We start from the raw sequence: 20,271 nt of genomic DNA, 5'->3' as shown, positions 1-20,271 counted from the left end.
CTACTGGACTCTGCACAAGGACTCACACATCACCCTTTCATTTATTAGCATCTTAAATCGTATTGTTATATGCACATTTATATTTATTGATGATCCACTTAATCTATTTATTCAAACCAGGGCAGACTATATGACATAGTATGTTGTACAGAGTAGACTTAGGTTAGCTATGTATATTTGTCCATGTTGTTGACTAGGATAGAATCTGCATATTATACCGGGGGGGGGGGGGGTAAATATTTTAAATTCTTGGATCATTCAAATGTTACAGCCTGGTGCCAGCTATTTGGGTATAGTGTATATAAACAGGTCATCCCCATCCTTGACTGACTTCCATATTTATCCATAACAGATTTGCCTATTTTATATTTTATTGCTGTTTACATGTCCGGTCCACCTTGTTTACTGGGGCTGCAGTAACAGGAAGTTCATTGTGTCTCAGGAGGATGGAATGTTCAAACTCTAAACATCGCTTTCCTTCCTTCCCTCTTTCCAGTGTCATAGCAACACTGACTATCTGTCAACACTGATTATCTGATTATCTGTCAAAACACTGAGTCCACTGCCACCTCACAACAACAATGGACCTAACCTTAGGGATTAAATCCATTCAACCAATAGAGGCATTGCACGGAATGTTTATGTAGTTCTCTTTTTCTTCCAGGATGGCTGCCTGTAACATAGCAACCATCATTTTGTGAGGCAATGGTTGCTATGTGCAAAACAACAGTTGCTATGAGAAATATATCAACAAAAACATAATCATTTGTTATTACTGGATCTTGTAAATAATTCATGCTTTTCCAGTGTTTTACCTACTCTACCACTGCACAGAAATTAGGCATTTTCATTTGGATGTGGTAACCAATGGTAACAGGCAGCCATCCTGGAAGAAAGATAACTACAGAATTATTCTGTGCAAGGCCTCTATTCACTAATTCAATCGTCACGGCTCGGACCTGTGACAATGTGACATCCAGAGGACCGCTCCTTCCACAGGGTAACGTCAGGCAGGAAAGGTTCAACCCTTCATTTCCCTCTGATGTGCCCCTTTCTCCTCTGCTTTCTTCCTCGCCGTATTAAAGTCCTCTTTAACCCCCGGCGTGTGCGTTGAGTCCTGTGAGTCGCTCAACGGCAGCATGGCCTCCTTGGCCGCCTCCCAGCACAGTGACAGCCCACAGTATGAGCCCGAGAGCATCGAGCGTATCAACACTTTGACCGGGGTAAGATGGCGTACGCACAGGGATACAGATGTGCGGTCCCGTGTTTGTGTGTGTTGGTGTGTCGTCTGTATACGTTCAAACCCTGTTCTAACCTCCCTGTGAGTCTTTACACCAGATGTGCCCTCAGCGTCTTGGCAGCTCCTTACTGGTTTACCACCAGGTGGTGTTTTACATAGTAGCCACCGGCTTCCGTTGTGGTGTTGGGCTTTGTTTGTATTCGGAAGTCTAAGCACTCGCCTACCACCGCAGATACCCGGGTTCAATTACCGGCAGTGGTACCTCCGGCTTGGTCAATCGGCAGTGTTCACTGGGTGGGAAGCCGGTGGGGGTACGAGTCCTGGTCAGTGCAATAGTGACTCCTACTGGTCGGTAGGAGGGGATCAGCAGGGAGGGGATCTGGGGGAGATGGCGCGAGCCTCCACATGCGTTACGCTCTTCCAGTGAAACTCCTCCCTGTCAGGTGAAAAGAAGCGACTGGCGACTCCACATGTATCGAAGGAGGCATGTGGTAGTCTACACCCTCCCCTGACAGACAGAGGAGGCATGTGGTAGTCTACACCCTCCCCAGACTGACAGAGGTGGCATGTGGTAGTCTACCCTCCCCAGACTGACAGAGGATACATATGGTAGTCTACACCCTCCCCAGACTGACAGAGGATACATATGGTAGTCTACACCCTCCCCAGACCAACAGAGGATACATATGGTAGTCTACACCCTCCCCAGACCAACAGAGGATACATATGGTAGTCTACACACCCTCCCCAGACCAACAGAGGCTACATATGGTAGTCTACCCCCTCCCCAGACCAACAGAAGAGACATGTGGTAGTCTACACCCTCCCCAGACCCACAGAGGAGGCATGTGGTAGTCTACACCCTCCCCAGACCGACAGTAGGGTAGGAAGGGAATAGGCATAATGACTAAATTGGAGGATAGGAGCTAATAAATGTCTAGCTTTTTCTGTTAAGAAGAACCATGTCCCAAATTTGGTGGCATGTCATTTTCAGAAAATGGCCATTTAAGCTTCTTACTTTTTTACCACCCTGTGGTTTTCAAAGGATTATAAAATGACACAGTAACCACCGTCTTCCGTTGGGCGCTAAACGTGCTGTAGGTCTTCATTTGTGTTTGGTGTATTTTGTCCTAACAGCTGTGTGCCATTAACCGTCAGAGTGTTTGGGCTCAGGAGTTTGATGTTGGGCTGGGAAGCATCAGAGAGCTTCTAAATATGACATTATCACTGTACACATTAGGCCACGGTTGGAATATAGGCTAGCGTGATTCTTGATAATGTATTGTAATTTGACACTGCGAAATAATGCAGTTTATTCTACCTTAGTAAAAAGCTAACCTTTAGATAAATAAAATTTCAATAAAATACATTTTCAAGAACAAACCCATCACTTTTAAAGGAACACGCCAACATGGGACATTACCGTCTTCTCCAGAGTAAGACAAGAAGATAGATACCAATTTCTTCTCTCTGTGCGTTCAGTAGAAAGCTATCCGGCTGCAAGCTAGCCTAGTTTAGCACAAATGAATGGAAGCGGATTACGGACCAGGTAGCCTAGTTGTTGGCCAAAAACACCTCTCCCGGTGGCCTGAATACTTTTACCAACGGATTTCCAGTTCCGCGTTCGCGTTCTGCGCTCTGATTGGCCACTGACGTTTCTGGTCGCGCCAATCGTGTGACGCCTAGTTTTCTCACTGGTTAAGCTTAGGGACTCTTTCGAAGTTGGTTAAGGTTAGAGTTTGTCTTAGAGCAGGGCGATAGAACACCAGCCCTGATTCCAAACTCTAACCATAACCAACTTCGAAAGAGTCGCCTAAGCTTAACCAGTGATAAACTAGGCGTTAGGTAGTTTGCTGCTGTTCGGAAATGGGCACGTCATGCGATTGGGCGCACATGTCACATGACCAGAAACATCAGTGGCCAATCAGATCGCACCAGAAACGTCAGTGGCCAATCAGATCGCAGAACGCGAACGCGGAACTGGAAATCCGTTGGTAAAAGAATAGACGCCTCCCGGTGTTTTAAGCTAGGCTAGTGGTCCGTATCTGCTTCCATTGATTTGTCTTAAACTAGGCTAGCTTGCAGCCGGATAGCTTATATTTGACGCACAGAGAGGAAATTGGTATCTATCGTCTTAAGCGGTAAACGCATTTCCCATAATATTGGCATGTGAAAAATATCACAACACTGAGTGAGTGCCAACATATTGATATAATATTGTAGGGGAACGTACTGCAATGCTACACTGCTTCACTCTGCTTCACTCGTCCAGTATGATGTTTTCATTACTGTGTTGTGAGTCCATCCCTCACTAAAAAATGTATTCCTCCACAGCTCGGGAGAAAGAGGGCGCTATTCCTGAAGTATCGCGCCAGGGTATGGCATGGTAAAACTAGTTTGATGTGATGGTAAAACTAGCTTGATGTGATGGTTAAACTAGCTTGATGGCATGGTAAAACTAGCTTGATGTGATGGTAAAACTAGCTTGATGTGATGGTAAAACTAGCTTGATGTGATGGTAAAACTAGCTTGATGTGATGGTTAAACTAGCTTGATGGCATGGTAAAACTAGCTTGATGTGATGGTTAAACTAGCTTGATGGCATGGTAAAACTAGCTTGATGTGATGGTTAAACTAGCTTGATGGCATGGTAAAACTAGCTTGATGTGATGGTAAAACTAGCTTGATGTGATGGTAAAACTAGCTTGATGTGATGGTAAAACTAGCCGACCCCCACTTCCCTCCATGATGAATGCCTATTTGACAATTTGACAAATGAATGCCTATTTCTCTATCACCATTGTTCATTCGGCTGATACTATCCAGGCATGTTGAAGTCTGAGATCAATCCAAAGATGTTTATGGAGATGTGGAGGCGGCTTTTATACAGCATGCTTTTTTCTGAGTCACGGTGGCATGAGGTTTGACTGGACGCATCATGAGAGCTGCTTTATTAAAGATGGAGAAGGTCTTCTCACTTGTTTTCTTCTCACCTGCGATAACAGTCTGCATCACTGAGAAGAACACATGCAGAGGTTATAATGAGAGAACACGCACACGCACATGCACACACACACACACAATGCACACACACACACACACACGCACAAGCGCACACACACACATGCACATGCAAACACACACACACGCACAAGCGCACACACACACATGCACATGCAAACACACACACACACACAAACGTGCGCACACACATACATGCACACACATACACACACACACACACACACACACACACACACACACACACACACACACACACACACACACACACACACACACACACACACACACACACACACACACACACACACACACACACACACACACACACACACACACACACACACACACACACACACACACACACACACACACACACACACACACTAGGGTATGCCGAATATGAAAGTATACCATCATGGATCAATACAAAGGTATGGATATCGTCCACGATATATAAATATTGTTAAAATATTTAAATATTGTGTTAAATAATATACATATATATATAACACCATAACTATATACATAATAGTAATATCACATTGTAATTTGTACTAGAAAGCTAAATACCATCGAATACTGCATAATACATAATACATACTAAAAACATTTGTTATTATGTTGTTATTATTATATTTTATATAATATTTTGGCTATATTGCCCTGCCCTATGACTCTCTCTCTCTCTCTCTCTTTCTCTCTTGTCTGGTTTGGTCTCCAAAGGTTTTTAGAACCAGAGCAAATACTTTCTAGCTACTGTAGGTGGACCGAGTGTGTGTGTGTGTGTGTGTGTGTGTGTGTGTGTGTGTGTGTGTGTGTGTGTGTGTGTGTGTGTGTGTGTGTGTGTGTGTGTGTGTGTGTGTGTGTGTGTGTGTGTGTGTGTGTGTGTGTGTGTGTGTGTGTGTGTGTGTGTGTGTGTGTGTGTGTGTGTGTGTGTGTGTGTGTGTGTGTGTGTGTGTGTGTGTGTGTGTGTGCACGTGTGTGTGCACGTGTGCGTGTGCGCGCAAGCCGGTGCACATGTGTGTGTGTACACAGTGTATACTGTAATCATGACCCTGCCCAGTGCTCATGATAGGACACAGCAGGGCTGTGGTTAACCCTACAGGATTCTGCCTCTGAATCTCTCAAATGTGGTTTGGCCTAAACTGCGTGTGACCCACTTTTACGATGAGTTTAATCATTCCACCCTTGAACATCTTCTAATCTTCATTGAAGAACGATGCCTTGAGCTTGAAATTGACTACCTTCTCCTGTAGCCTGTCTGCCGTAGACAACGTAAGCTGTGATTTTGCCTACACCTACTCTATGACTAGATTCAATTGGTACTTAAACATGCAAGTCAATGATATTGTATGAAGTAATTTAGAGATTTAGCTGCTTTGAGGTTGTCTTAAAGTGACAGATTTCTAACCTGAATCCTATGGTTCTGTTGTGAGAAGGACATGTGATAATCAGACATAAAACTTACTGTGTTTTGTATCTCCAGAGCTCAGCTGCATCGTCCCCTGAAAAACTCCCACAAGACCTCTAGTTCACCAGACCTCTAGTTCACCAGACAAGACCTCTAGTTCACCAGACCTCTAGTTCACAATACCAGACCTCTAGTTCACCAGACCTCTAGTCTAGTTCACCAGACCTCTAGTTCACCAGACCTCTAGTTCACCAGACAAGACCTCTAGTTCACCAGACCTCTATTTCACCAGACCTCTAGTTCACCAGACCAGACCTCTAGTTCACCAGACCTCTAGTTCACAATACCAGACCAGTTCACCAGACCTCTAGTCTAGTTCACCAGACCTCTAGTTCACCAGACCTCTAGTTCACCAGACCTCTAGTTCATGTGGTGGAAAATATTTGTCCTTTAATATTTCCCATTACATTCACCAGACCTCTAGTTCACCAGACCTCTAGTTCACCAGACCTCTAGTTCACAAGACCTCTAGTTCAAAGACCTCTAGTTCACCAGACCTCTAGTCCACCAGACCTCTAGTTCACCAGACGTCTAGTTCACCAGATCTCTAGTTCACCAGACATCTAGTTCACCAGACATTTAGTTCACCAGACATCTAGTTCACCAGACATCTAGTTCACCAGACATTTAGTTCACCAGACATCTAGTTCACCAGACATCTAGTTCACCAGACATTTAGTTCACCAGACATCTAGTTCACCAGACATCTAGTTCACCAGACCTCTAGTTCAGGGGTTCCCAAACTTTTCAGGCCGGGGCCCAGAAAATAAGGCGTCAGAGAGCCGCGGCCCAATGCACATCGTCTGGGTTTTTTTTTTTTTTTTTTTGCCAGGCGACCGATTTTTTAAGCCAAATATCACTTCAATCCTATTAAGTTAGTTCAAGTTAGTTATTCATTTATATGTGCTATTTATGAGAGGGCTAACTTGTATAATGATAATAATAATAGCCTCATTAAAATACTATTGTTGCTTCGGTTGTTTTCAGCGTTTTATGTGCATAATCTGTTATTTAGTTTGAAATGTTCGTTGAAATAAGTAGATTTTTCGTTTTTGTTTATTTATTAAGTTAATATAAAACCATATAGTCACATTTTAGAATACAATAGAATAGAATTTTAGAATACAACTAGAAACACTATCCTGGCCTGCTTCTAAGTTCAGTGGCCTGACAAAAAAAATTAAATAAAAAAATAAAAAATAAAAAAAGATTTTTTTTTTTTTTTTTTTTTAATCATCTCGCGGCCCATCCGTGGCTGCTCGCGGCCCACCTTTGGGTCGCGACCCCGACTTTGGGAACCACTGCTCTAGTTCACCAGACCTCTAGTTCACCAGACCTCTAGTTCACAAGACCTCTAGTTCAAAGACCTCTAGTTCACCAGACCTCTAGTTCACCAGACATTTAGTTCACCAGACCTCTAGTTCACCAGACATTTAGTTCACCAGACCTCTAGTTCACCAGACCTCTAGTTCACCAGACCTCTAGTTCACCAGACCTATAGTTCACCAGACCTCTAGTTCACCACAGACGACTATTTTCTCACCTATGGCTTGGGCTCTACTACAGTTATAATAGTTGAGGAAATAGTGTCTGCAGTTAACTAGAGGTGATCTAGAGCAGTGGTTCTCAACTGGTCTAGCCTCGGGACCCAACATTTTCCTTAGTCATTAAGTCGCGACCCAAAATTTTTAACCACTATGATTTATGTAAAAAAAAATTGCAGTAATACGCAATCTTTCAAAACATGAAATAAACACAAAAAAGTGCAACAAAAGTGCAACTATTGCTAAAAACCCAATGAAATAAAAGAATAATAAATAATATTCTGTATTTTATTTTTTTATTATTTTTGTCATGTTGTCATTGTTGTCATGTTTGTTTATGTGTTTGTTTAAAAAAATAATAAATAATATATGCTTCTTAGCAGATTTCTTAGCTTAACATAACAGACCTAAATTTGGGGGAACTAATGGGATAACTGAGTTTGCAACAAAAGTGCAACTAGGGCTAAAACCCAATGAAATAAAATAATAATAAATAATATGCTTCTTAGCAGATTTCTTAGCTTAACATAACAGACCTAAGTTTGGGGGAACTAATGGGATAACTGGGGTTGCAACAAAAGTGCAACTAGGGCTAAAAACCCAATGAAATTAAATAATAATAATAAATAATTATGCTTCTTAGCAGACTTCTTAGCTTAACATAACAGACCTAAGTTTGGGGGAACTAATGGGATAACTGGGATTGCAATAAAAGTGCAACTAGGGCTAAAAACCCAATAAAATAAAATAATAATAAATAATATGCTTCTTAGCAGATTTCTTAGCTTAACATAACAGACCTACGTTTGGGGGAACTAATGGGATAACTGGGGTTGCAACAAAAGTACAACTAAGGGCTAAAAACACAATGAAATAAAATAATAATAATAATAATAATAATAATAATAATAATAAATAATATATCCTTCTTAGCAGACTTCTTAGCTTAACATGCAGGGAACTAATGGGATAACTGGGGATGATGTTTGCTCCTGACAAGAGTCTCAAAGTCTGGGGTGATGGTAGACAAAGCAACGCTGAGGTCATGCTCAATGTCCAATCTGTTCCTCCGCTTTGTCTTCAGCTGGACCAGAGCTGAGAAGCCACTTTCACAATGATAGGTCGTGAAAAAAAAAGTTTAAAAAAAAAAGATTTATTTATTTTTTATTTTTTTTTACACACACATCCGCGACCCACTCAAAATGGCCCCGCGACCCACTTTTGGGTCGCGACCCACCAGTTGAGAAACACTGATCTAGAGGCTCTCCAGGTGATGTCAGTTTCTCTTCGTATTTTACTAATATGCACTTTTCTACTAAGTAATCTACTACTGTGCCTATATTACCCAATAGACTCAATAGTAGGAAGTGGTGTACCGTTGATACATTGGGTGGTTTTCTGCAGTGCTTTCCGGTCAGAGGCAGTGCAATTGCCATATCAGACTGTGATGCTTTGCACTGCCTCTGACCGGAAAGCACTGCAGAGGGTGGTGAAAACAGCCCAACGCATAACTTCCTGCTGACTTGGATAAAAGCTTCAGCTCAATTACTAAATGTAAATGTAAATGTGAGACACAGAACACGTTATAATGTCCGATACTTATCCTCCTCACAACAGAACGATAGGATTATGGTTAAATGTTAAAGGTAGGCCCTGTTGAGCGTAGATCGGTACTACTCTGTATCAGCCATTACTAGAATTAGCAGTGGCGAAAGTGGTATCAGTGTGTCCCTACTTATGTGGAAGAATTTACCACTATTCTTCAATAAAAAAACACTGGTTCTAATGGGTTGAGGTTGAAATGAAGATGTTCAAATAAAATGTTTCTTTACCAAGTTTTACTGAGAACATTGCAACATCAATGAATGAATGAATGAAGTTTATTTCGAGCCATTTAGCATGTACAAAAAAACAAATACACACACAAATCAAATTACAAGTTGGCCGAAAAAGGTTAGGGCTGAAGCTACAAGCTTGTAAATGCCCTAACCCAGTGTGCATCTCAAATGTATCGTTGATCTTCGTAAAAAAAAAAACAATCAGCAATAAAAAATCTGAACAATTGATCTAATCAATTTGATTCTAAAACACAACCGTCTGCGGCATATTTCTCAAGAATACGTTGTTTCTACTTCCTTTTGAAATCAGCAGCACTTTTACTTTCTTTTAACTCCTCTGGTAGACTACTATTACACAACTTCACCCCATCAATGATGATACAATAGTACAAATTACAAATGATACAATAGTACAAAGGATTTTCCTTCAAGTAACCAAACGTTACACTATAAAAACAAACTGGATAGTTCTCCATTTCTGTGTGTGTGTGTGCGTGCGTGCCCGTCCCAACTCTGGTCTTTGGAAAGTTTGATAGTATTTACTGAGGATGACCAGATAATGTTGATATTTAAACTTAAAAAATAGTTATACAGAGAGAAGCTTCAGCAAGTAGAAAACGCTGCTGACCGACAAAAGAGAATCCCTCACTGAGGAAAACACAAAGGCCTAACCATCATGTATCACAATGATTGTTGATGTCAGCCAGAAATGGGGAGAAGCATGAACCTTTAAAGGACATATCTTTGAAATTAATTACATTTTACAGTTTTTTTCTGATTTATTTTAAACTAATTATTATTTTGTATTATTTAACTATTTAATTATTATTTAGTTATTGCACTGCACTGGCAGTTGAACTGCATTGAACTGAATTGAAAAAAAGAAACCTCATAACTGATGGCACTGAACTACACTAGCACTGTTTGCAGATGTACTGTTATTAAAGTTAGTTAAAAACATAATTTTGTATATATTTTTTGGTTAAATCCAAAGGAAAAAATATTAAATCGGAGAAATCCGAAAACAGGAAAATAAAAAACAGAGAAATCCGAAAACAGGAAAATTCATATCCGAAAACAGGAAAAGATAAAACGGATTTCATAGGGCCCTAGTTAAGGTGAGTTAATAAATCCACTCTGAAAATCTGCTCCACTCTGATAAACTGACTCTTCGGTCAGAGCGTCCAGGGTGCACTCTGAGCCCTCAAAATGTCCGAACAACTTGAGTGCGCTCGCTCTGACACTGGTTGTAAATAGTTATGAGTGTTGTATGTGCCTCCTGTATTGTAAATAGTTCATATGTGTGTTGTCACTACTGTATGTATAATTGTAAATAAGTTAATTTATGTTGTAATAAATAAATATTGTTAATATTTATTTACCAAATTTAAGTGCAATCGTTTCATTTCAGCTCAGTGTAGAGAAATGCAGTTAATGCACTGATACAACAAGCGCCTTACTGCGCGCGTCTATGACGACACAGTGTTGACACCACGTATCCGTGACACACACGCCCTGCGACAACACTAGTAGTTAAGAATCCTAGGGGAAACACTGGTGTATAATATATTGATGACAGTATTTCATCTGCATGAATCACACAATAGTTTAATGAATCCTCACACTGCTCAGCGTCACTCAGCCTGTCATGGATACCTAACCTTTCCCTTTCCCCGAAACTACAAGTGCCCACTTATCTTACACTTTGTTCTACATTTATCCCTCTTAGCTCAGATGAAAGTCACATGTCTACATATACACACCTAGTAGTTAAGGGTTGGTTGCTAAACGTATGGCGCTGGCTGCAGTGCCGTGGCGCTAACTGAAGAGGGTTCCAGTGGATGCAGGGATTCCATAGGGGGGGGGGGGGGGGTGATCTGTAATTACGGCAAATTAGAGAGAGCCTCTCCGGTGCGACGTCCCAGTTCCAGAAAGCACCCACCCTTGCCATGTACAACATCGTCTGGTCCTGCCGTGGGCGGTGACTCCAACCCATGCCTGGAAGCTCAGACCTAATTCTGGGGGGGAAAACGACTATAAAAAGGGTGTACATGTGGACACGGACGGCCTCGTCCAGTGGACGTGGTTATTTGAGGGAGCGTGGGGTAGATTCAGAATGTCAAGCTGTGGAGAGCGGGGAGTTGGTTGCCTTTAAAACATGTACTGTTTAAACCTTTTGCTACCACACTAGAAGGTTAACCCTTTCACTACCACACTACAGACAGGTTAACCGTAGTGTGTAAAGCGTAAAGTGTAGTGAAAGCGTTAACCCTTTGTACTGTGGTAGTGAAAGGGTTAACCTCCTGAAGTGTAGTAGTGAAAGGTTAACCTTCTGCAGGGTGGTAGTGAAAGGTTAACCTTCTGTAGTGTGGAAGTGAAAGGGTTAACCCGTTGTAGTGTGGTAGTGAAAGGATTAACCCTTTGTAGTGTGGTAGTGAAAGGGTTAACCTTCTGTAGTGCAGTGGTGAAAGCGTGAACCCTTTATAATGTGGTAGTGAAAGGGTTAAACTGCCCTGCATTTGGCTGTTGATATTATGTATAACACGACTAAGACGATTCACATGTATTTGTTATCAATGTCCTTCTCTGTACTTTGTACGTAGGTGTTGTAAGGTCCCTTCTGGGTCTTGGGATATTTCATATGTTTTGGCTAATTTTGATTTAAATTGTATAATTCCCATTTTAAAATGTTTTACCATGGTATGTTTGGTATCTTTTTTTTCAGCACAGCCTCACATATATGACCTGACAGTTAGTTTTCATATTGTATAATACTGTATATACTGTATACTGCGTAATGTACAACACAAAACACAAAATCGGATTGAGAAAATGTGTTATTTTTAGTATGAACCAATGCAAACATATCAAATCAAGGATATAAAACAGTGGAAATGCACCCTCAGGTAGCATATTTACATAAACAAAAGAGAACAGATCAGAATTCAATTTACAAAGCATTATTTTCTCCATACACAGGTAATAAACACAGATGAAATTTTGATTCTCAACTGGAAATGATCACCAGCATGCTTTTTTTTTTTTTACAAAAAGTCAGTAAAGGTAATTTATTTTACAAAGAAAAGTAAAAAAAAATGTTTTACAGTAAAAAAGTAGAAAATAACTAAATAATTAAATTGTGGGATATTCAATATACATATATACAGTACACATATGACTAGAGTGCAGTCATATAGAGTGCAGGATGCCTGAGGCGTATCCAAAAAAAATATTGCACCTGTCAAACTGTAACGCCTTTTGACAGGTGTTACCTGTGTATACGTGGCATGGGGGTCTAGCTGCGGTCCTGGGGGTCTGCACGGCATGAACCGGAGGGGCTGAGGGGTTGGATCAGGATCACTGTCGGTCTTCCAGGTCATTTGATCTCCTGCCTGATCTCCTGCCTGGGCTGGACGTCTTGGCCTGGCCTGGGTTGTCCTGTGTCGGACTGGAGCAGGCTGCTCATCATGTCTGCACATAAATGGCACACACATTGTACATATAAGACACTGCTCATACAACACACACACACACTGTATATACACTCAATATTCCATTCTGTATATATTGCGTACAAAGTCTGCAAACCTAGTAATAAGGGTTAGGGTTAGGGTTGGCTTGGGCACGCCCTGCCCCCCTAGATGTCCCAGGCAAATCATTGCTGTAGACAATGACATGTAAAAATACATTATTTTCAACTTTTATGAACAGAGTAATAACTAAAACAAAAGCACTAATAATAATAATAATAATAATAATAATAATAATAATAATAATAATAATAATAATAATAATAATAATAATAATAATAATAATAATAATAATAATAATAATAATAATAATAATAACAATAATAATAAGTCTCTCACCTGTCTTGGTTAGCCCTCCTTCCATGTCTCACTGAACTGGTTGAAGGCAGGGCTTCGATCTGCTCCTTCTGCTCCTTGCTCCTCCTCACTGGATGTCAACGTTAGCACATGGATAGCTCAAACTACTACTACTAAAACGTCTACTAATACTACTACTACTGCTACTACAACTACTACTACTGCTACTACTACTACTACCACTACTATTACTGCTAGTACTGCTACTACTACTGCTACTACTACTGTTATAAAAGTCGAACTACTAACTACTAACTGTCCGACAGAAATTATCTAGTGGATGAATTATGCAGGCTTGTTCTACTCTTTTTTTCTGGCAGTAACTTCCGCCTCCTTCGTCACTTCCTCCCAACCTTTTCCGTTTCATTCTAGCACAAAAAATGGCCAAGATATTGATAAAAATGTAACGCATGTAAAATTATATCTGGCACATTTTACGCATGCGTAAACGTTTATTTAGCATCGAATTGAAATTATCCTGGTTGAGTCATTTATTGGTTTATCAAGACAAAATAAAAAGTAGCGTGTAGTTTCAAGGCCACGTCATAATGCCACGCCGAAAAAAAAAAAACGGAAATGGACTAAGTTTTCGATACAGAGCGGCACAAACTGATGACGTCACTTCATCACGGCGCCGTGAGCCGCGACCGGCAGGGGTGGCCAACCAGTCAGAGACTTAAGAGCCACAAAAATTACTGTGGTACCACAAAGTACCACCATATACCAGCGTTTCTCAACCTTTTTTTTCAGTCACGGCACCCTTCATGTGTTTATAGGTCTCATCCTCTGGCCTCTGAAGTTGCTAATGTCTTTTTTATTTGGGCCTCACAGGGTTAAAAGTACCCTGTGAGACCCACGGTTGCAAAATTACAAAATCACTTTTAGCCATTTAAAAAATAAAAGTCTGTAAATGATTATTTTAAAAATGTTAAGCACATGTATAGTCAATTGGTCCTGTTGTTCAGCCTCACAATGCTATTTGATAGTAAATGTGTTTATATGTCCCACCCTCTGGCCTCTGAAGTTGCTAATGTCTTTTTAATTTTGGCCTCACAGGGTTAACCGCTTAAGCCCGAGATATACAGTAAAAGTGTATATTTTCAGCATTACGTTTGTTTACCAATGATTTTAACTGTTATTAAAGTGAGTGTAGTCTTTTGAAGGAAGAGACTCAGGGCTTTTGGATTTCGAAAAACTACCCTACCCAGCTCACGCCAGCCCCTGTCAATCATCTGACTTCTGCATTAACTTGTTTATTTCTCTTATTTTTTGGGATTATCTCCCACAAACCTGAACGTTATTGCCATAAAACAGAATGCAGTTAGTTTCTCTACCTTTCTGTGAACGTCTAGCAAAAACGGTGTTGCAATATGATGAAAAATGGTGGAGAAATTTACAGTATAAAAAAGATGTCCGAATTCAGTACTGTATCTACAAAACCTTCTGTTTAACACTTTCAGTGCCCAGTAGGGGGCGCACATTTAGTGCTTGAATGCCCACCATCCGCTTCAATGTTAACGTTAATATCGCCTAATCTATGTTTTAAATTATGGCTATGTGTCTAATCTGCCCGTCGCCCATCAATGACTCATTTTCCAGTCAACATTGTCAAAGCGGATTGTTTTTTTATCGGTTCATTTCCGTTTTATAGCATTTTGAAAAGCCCTCGTTTTCAAGGGGAAAAAAATAATCCCTGATACACGCTGATGTACTGTAATATTCTAGAACGTTGTCATTTTTCGGCCTATTTATGAATCGTTTTCAAATAAACGCTAGATTATCGATAGTATATGTGTACGTATGCACGCTGGTGCCGCAAGCTGTAAATCGATTCTCTTATTTCCTGATCACTCGCACAGTCAAAACAGCCATATCACATATAGGGGGAAAGCTTATATCTCCGTGAAAAAGGTCTGATTATCCTAAGACTGGTCAAATAGATTCCTTACCTGAGATCAGATGGTATCCAAATGGATTATTCCAATTCCTGATCGCCATTCCAAAAATCGATCCTTTTATTGATCCAATGCTACGTACTGTAAAAACATATTACACGCTGTCCTGAGGGTCCAGAATGAATCTGATCGGCTCCGGTTACATGCGTGAGAAGTAAAATGGGGATTCCGGATTTTTTTTTCTCATCGATTTTCATTGAGTCCAATCCGAAAGGGTGCATTACCATCTGGTAATGGCAACGAGGCTGCTGTGGTTCACAGGCGCTTTCCGCCTTCAACGCCGCCCGCAGCAGAAGGAGTTTGCGGCGCCTTTCACTGTCATCAGTCATAATAATATCATCAGTCATCTCTAATAATATTAATCACTGTTCAATGTACTAATATACAATACGGCTCACTTTTCCCACTTCAATGACAGAGCCGCTGTTTAATAATATTGTCGCGGCGGAGCTCCGTCGCGGCAGCATTATGTAGCAGTAATCCCCCTTCTTTACCATCGACAAACTAGCTCAATTGGTAACTCTGCTTGGCTGTCTATCCTATGGTCCTAAGTTCAATTCCCTTAAGTTTTTTTTTTTTTTTTATAACGTGCATAGCGTATTGTATATTGTATGGTACAATTTACAGTAAGGTGTATGCGTTGCAGTGCAAATGCTTCTTACTATTGCGCTCCAGAGACCGTTACTGTACCATACACGCTATAGTGCAATGCACGTTAAAAAAAATTAAAAAAAAACTTAAGGGAATCAAACTTAGGACCATAGGATCCACAGCCAAGCAGAGTTACCAATTGAGCTAGTTTGTCGATGGTAAAGAAGGGGGATTACTGCTACATAATGCTGCCGCGACGGAGCTCCGCAATTACAGCGGCTCTGTCATTGAAGTGGGAAAAGTGAGCCGTATTGTATATTAGTACATTGAACAGTGATTAATATTATTAGAGATGACTGATGATATTATTATGACTGATGACAGTGAAAGGCGCCGCGAACTCCTTCTGCTGCGGGCGGCGTTGAAGGCGGAAAGCGCCTGTGAACCACAGCAGCCTCGTTGCCGCGTCGCGGGGCTGCCGCGGGGCGTGGCCGCGGCGGTCACGTGCCTGTCGGGGCCAATCAGGCCTACCCCGGAAATAGCTACGGTTGCGGAACAGCTACAGGCGGTGGGGCAGGCTTACCAACGGTAGACTCGGTTGATGAAATATGAATTCAGATCGCTAATAAAAAAAATAAACCGAATATTCTCGTGATGGGCACGAGATAATGATGGGCTGATAACCAGAGAAATCTCGTTATGGGCATTCAATGTGTTAATCATCTTCCCTTTATTCATTTGCTTAGATTTTTCAGGTCTGGTCAATTTTAGCATGATGTTATTCACAGTCAAAGATAAAATGTTCTTTTTAAATATAATTGATATTCTCCTTTGGTTCATTACAATTTACTCAAGCCTAGTAACAGACACACTATTTCTGACACTGGGAATACATTCCCTGAGATCCATAGATGTCCCTAGATTCAGATACCAAGAACATGCAAATGGACCATTAAAAAAAATCTGTAAATGTTTATTCCAAGTCCTTATGGAATGAGTGACATACAATATTTTAAATATTATAATTATTATTTTTTTAATTGTATGGATGGAAGAGCCACACATTGACGGGCAAAGAGCCACATGCGGCTTGCGAGCCGCGGGTTGGCCACCCCTGTCTTAAGGTCTTAAGGTTGTCGACGAGTGACCGTTTTGATGACCTTTCTGAACAGCTTATCAGTTTCAGGGTTCTTGAACGTCCTTATCGGTCAAAGAGGTACGTTTGTGAGGCAGCTGGCTCTTCAGATGTTGTTTTATTTACTATGTTGCAGTGAAGAACAGAAAATATGCTTCAGGGACCGTTGTAGGGGTGGGACAAGAAATCGATATATCGTCATACTTCCTTTTGCAACACGTTATCGATAAAGTGGCACCAAGTATCGATATAAAAACTTTTAAAATCCGATTTTACTGCAATAAAAATCATTGGAATGAGGTGATCAGACTGAAAACGTTATCTCATTAGATAAAACAGATGATATTTTTATTGCAGATGATAACGAGGTTTTCCGTTGGGGTCATAATTCATAGTTATAAGAAGTAATAACCAAGTTGCGGTCAGTGTGTTAAAGAGGCACTATGCAATTTGTTGTACATTGTTTCATGTACAACTGGCCAGTTTGTGATGCACACAAATAATCTGATGAACTTTCATGTCAACTCTGAATAAATATATAATTCCTGCTTTTTGCCTTTTTATGGGTATTTCTTCTTCAGTTACACAGATATCGTGAATTCGTGATGTATCGTAGATAAAATCTCTTCCAATATATCGATTATTGCAGATTATCGTTATCGTTGACCATCGCCAAATTTGTCACTTGTATCTCGCATCGTGAGTTATCGTGTTGTCTATCTTATCCTGTGAGGTAGGCTACACTCTGCTCACTGCTCTGTGATGTCACATCCTCTGGTGTGATGCTGCGCTCTTGTTACAGTAGTCGGCTTCTGGCCAAAGGCAGGAGTCTCATACACACAGATGACATCAGCATGCCAGTATAGCAGCGCCTCTGTGTATGAGACTCCTTTCTCGCCCTTCTTCCTCCTCCCCATTCTCCCTCTTCCCTCCCCTCATCCCTCCCTCTCTCTCTCTCTTTCTCCTCTGGATGTCTGAGCGAGTGGCGGCTTGTCCCACGCTGTGAGCGGACTGGATGGAGCCCTTCTGACCCGACTAGAGCAGTGTGAGAGAGAGAGAGAGAGAGAGAGAGAGAGAGAGAGAGAGAGAGAGAGAGAGAGAGAGAGAGAGAGAGAGAGAGTGTTAGGGGTCTCGACCGCTTTCTCCCGAGGAGGAGAGGCACTAGCTCTGTCAGACAGCCAGTTTTCTGCTGATGCACCACCAGCATAAAGGGAGTGATCCATGGAGGTAAAGTGCTTTTCTTCCTGTAGTGTCGGACGGGGCAGAACTGCAGCACAGTGGACTTAGATGCTGTGCGAGTCGAGCGTCCGTTGTTCTGATTCTACGGGTGCACTCCTGTGTTTGTTCCCCACTGTAGTGATGTGAGCCAGGACATTCTAGGACATGGTGCCGTAGGTATTTATAGCTTTCTGAGCAGCTGTGGCAGGACTGGCAGCAAGCAGACATGTCTTTTCTTTCTCTGAATACTTTTGACGGTTTTACTTGGTTATCTTTCTTTTCCAAGCACTTGTCACATTAAAGGAATAAAGTGATTTGTCCATCAGTTTCCTCTGTTATTAGCATGCCTCATTGAAACAGAGGGCCACTGCTTTCGGCTAACATCCGCTAACATGACATGTGTCTGGTGGAAAAGAATAGCCGACTAAAACTGAAAATGTCAACATATTCCTTTAAGGCAGTCCTGTACAGGATATGTCCTTGTGTCCTCTTTGGTCCACGCAGGGGCTAGTCAGGATGATACCTTGTGCCAGCGTGGCTGCTACAGGCTACATAATAGGTTTATGGGCTGTCAGTTTATTAGGTTTATAAGGCTGTCAGCGTTAATTAGATTAATTAATTACACAGCAAATTATTGCGTTATGAAAATTAACTAAACATTTATAAAAACATATATATATATATTTATTTTTTATTTTTTAATCTCTCTCTTCTAACATTTACAAACTTTTTTTTAAATGGCCATTTGCATGTCCTTGGTATTCTAGGGACATCTATGGATCTCAGGGAATGTATTCCCAGTGTCAGAAATACTGTGTCTGTTACTAGGCTTGCGTAAATTGTAATGAATTAATCAAAATATCAATTCAATTCTTTTTAATTAATATTTTTTTGACTGTGAATAACACCATGCTAAAATTGACCAGACCTGAAAAATCTAAGCAAATGAATAAAGGGAAGATGATTAAACAGAAGGTTTTGTAGATACAGTACTGAATTCTGCCATCCGGACACATGCAATTTGAAATATGATTATAGAATATAAAATATCAGGCCTAAAATGGTTATGCGATTAATTAGATTAATTCATTACAAATCCTGTAATTAATTAGATTAATTTTTTTAATCACCTGACAGCACTAGTTTATATTTAATATGGATTCTACACAAGCAATGCCAAATGAAAGTATAACAAGGTATGAAAGCTGACCTGCTCAATTCTAGCAAAAAGGAAACACTGTTGGATCTTCTTTTTTGTTTGGAGTTTAGTCTAAATGAGTACCTCAGACAAAGAACAATATTTAAGTCTGTTTTAAGTTTTCAGAGGAACATGTTTTCAAACTGTATTATCTAAAGATGCTAAGTTGGAGTGTTGTGTTCATTCATAGTTAAAGACAGTTTAGGTTGAGTACTTTATTATCTAAAGATGGTAAGTTAGAGCGTTGTGTTCAGTCATAGTTAAAGACAGTAGAGGTTGAGTACTTTATTATCTAAAGATGCTAAGTTGGAGTGTTGTGTTCATTCATAGTTAAAGACAGTATAGGTTGAGTACTTTATTATCTAAAGATGGTAAGTTAGAGCATTGTGTTCAGTCATACTGTAGTTAAAGACAGTAGAGGTTGAGTACTTTATTATCTAAAGATGGTAAGTTAGAGCATTGTGTTCAGTTATAGTTAAAGACAGTATAGGTTGAGTACTTTATTATCTAAAGATACTAAGTTAGAGCGTTGTGTTCAGTCATAGTTAAAGACAATGAATAGAGGTTGAGTACTTTATTATCTAAAGATGGTAAGTTAGAGTGTTGTGTTCATTTATAGTTAAAAACAGTAGAGGTTGAGTACTTTATTATCTAAAGATGCTAAATTGTAGTGTTGTGTTAATTCATAGTTAAAGACAGTAGAGGTTGAGTACTTTATTATATAAAGATGGTAAGTTAGAGTGTTGTGTTCATTCATAGTTAAAGACAGTAGAGGTTGAGTACTTTATTATCTAAAGATGGTAAGTTAGAGTGTTGTGTTCATAGTTAAAGACAGTAAAGGTTGAGTACTTTATTATCTAAAGATGGTAAGTTAGAGCCAGTGGTGCAGTCGTGGTCACACGCGGTTACACGCAGTGTTACCAGATCACATGTGCGTGCGTGTGTGTGTGTATAAATCAGTTCTGTGCGCATGCACGTGGCGTGGCGTGTTACCAGTTCCCATATTACGACTGCACCACTGGTTAGAGCGTTGTGTTTATTTTAAAGACAGTAGAGGTTGAGTACTTTATTATCTAAAGATGGTAAGTTAGAGTGTTGTGTTCATTCATAGTTAAAGATAGTAGAGGTTGAGTACTTTATTATCTAAAGATGGTAAATTACAGTGTTGTG

The 20,271-nt window shown here is 40.4% G+C and overlaps 1 protein-coding gene across 2 annotated transcripts in view; it reads left to right on the top strand.

Moving 5' to 3' along the window:
* The window catches only part of ano5a (anoctamin 5a), a gene marked incomplete at its 5' end in the record, with an annotated part of 70,385 nt that overhangs the window by 13,886 nt on the left and 36,228 nt on the right, over nucleotides 1–20,271 (top strand). Inside the window, one exon of one of the 2 annotated variants that reach the window (XM_084334245.1) lies at nucleotides 17,783–17,912. The exons of the other annotated variant lie outside the window; for it this stretch is intronic. Coding sequence (XP_084190371.1) covers nucleotides 17,907–17,912 — 6 coding nt within the window. Of the gene's footprint in view, nucleotides 1–17,782; nucleotides 17,913–20,271 lie in introns of those variants that run through there. 2 annotated transcript variants of the gene reach the window in all.

This window comes from Notolepis coatsorum (assembly GCF_963971535.1).
Source record: "Notolepis coatsorum genome assembly, chromosome: 18".
NCBI lineage: Eukaryota > Metazoa > Chordata > Actinopteri > Aulopiformes > Paralepididae > Notolepis > Notolepis coatsorum.
This window is presented reverse-complemented; position numbering and strand designations above follow the sequence as displayed.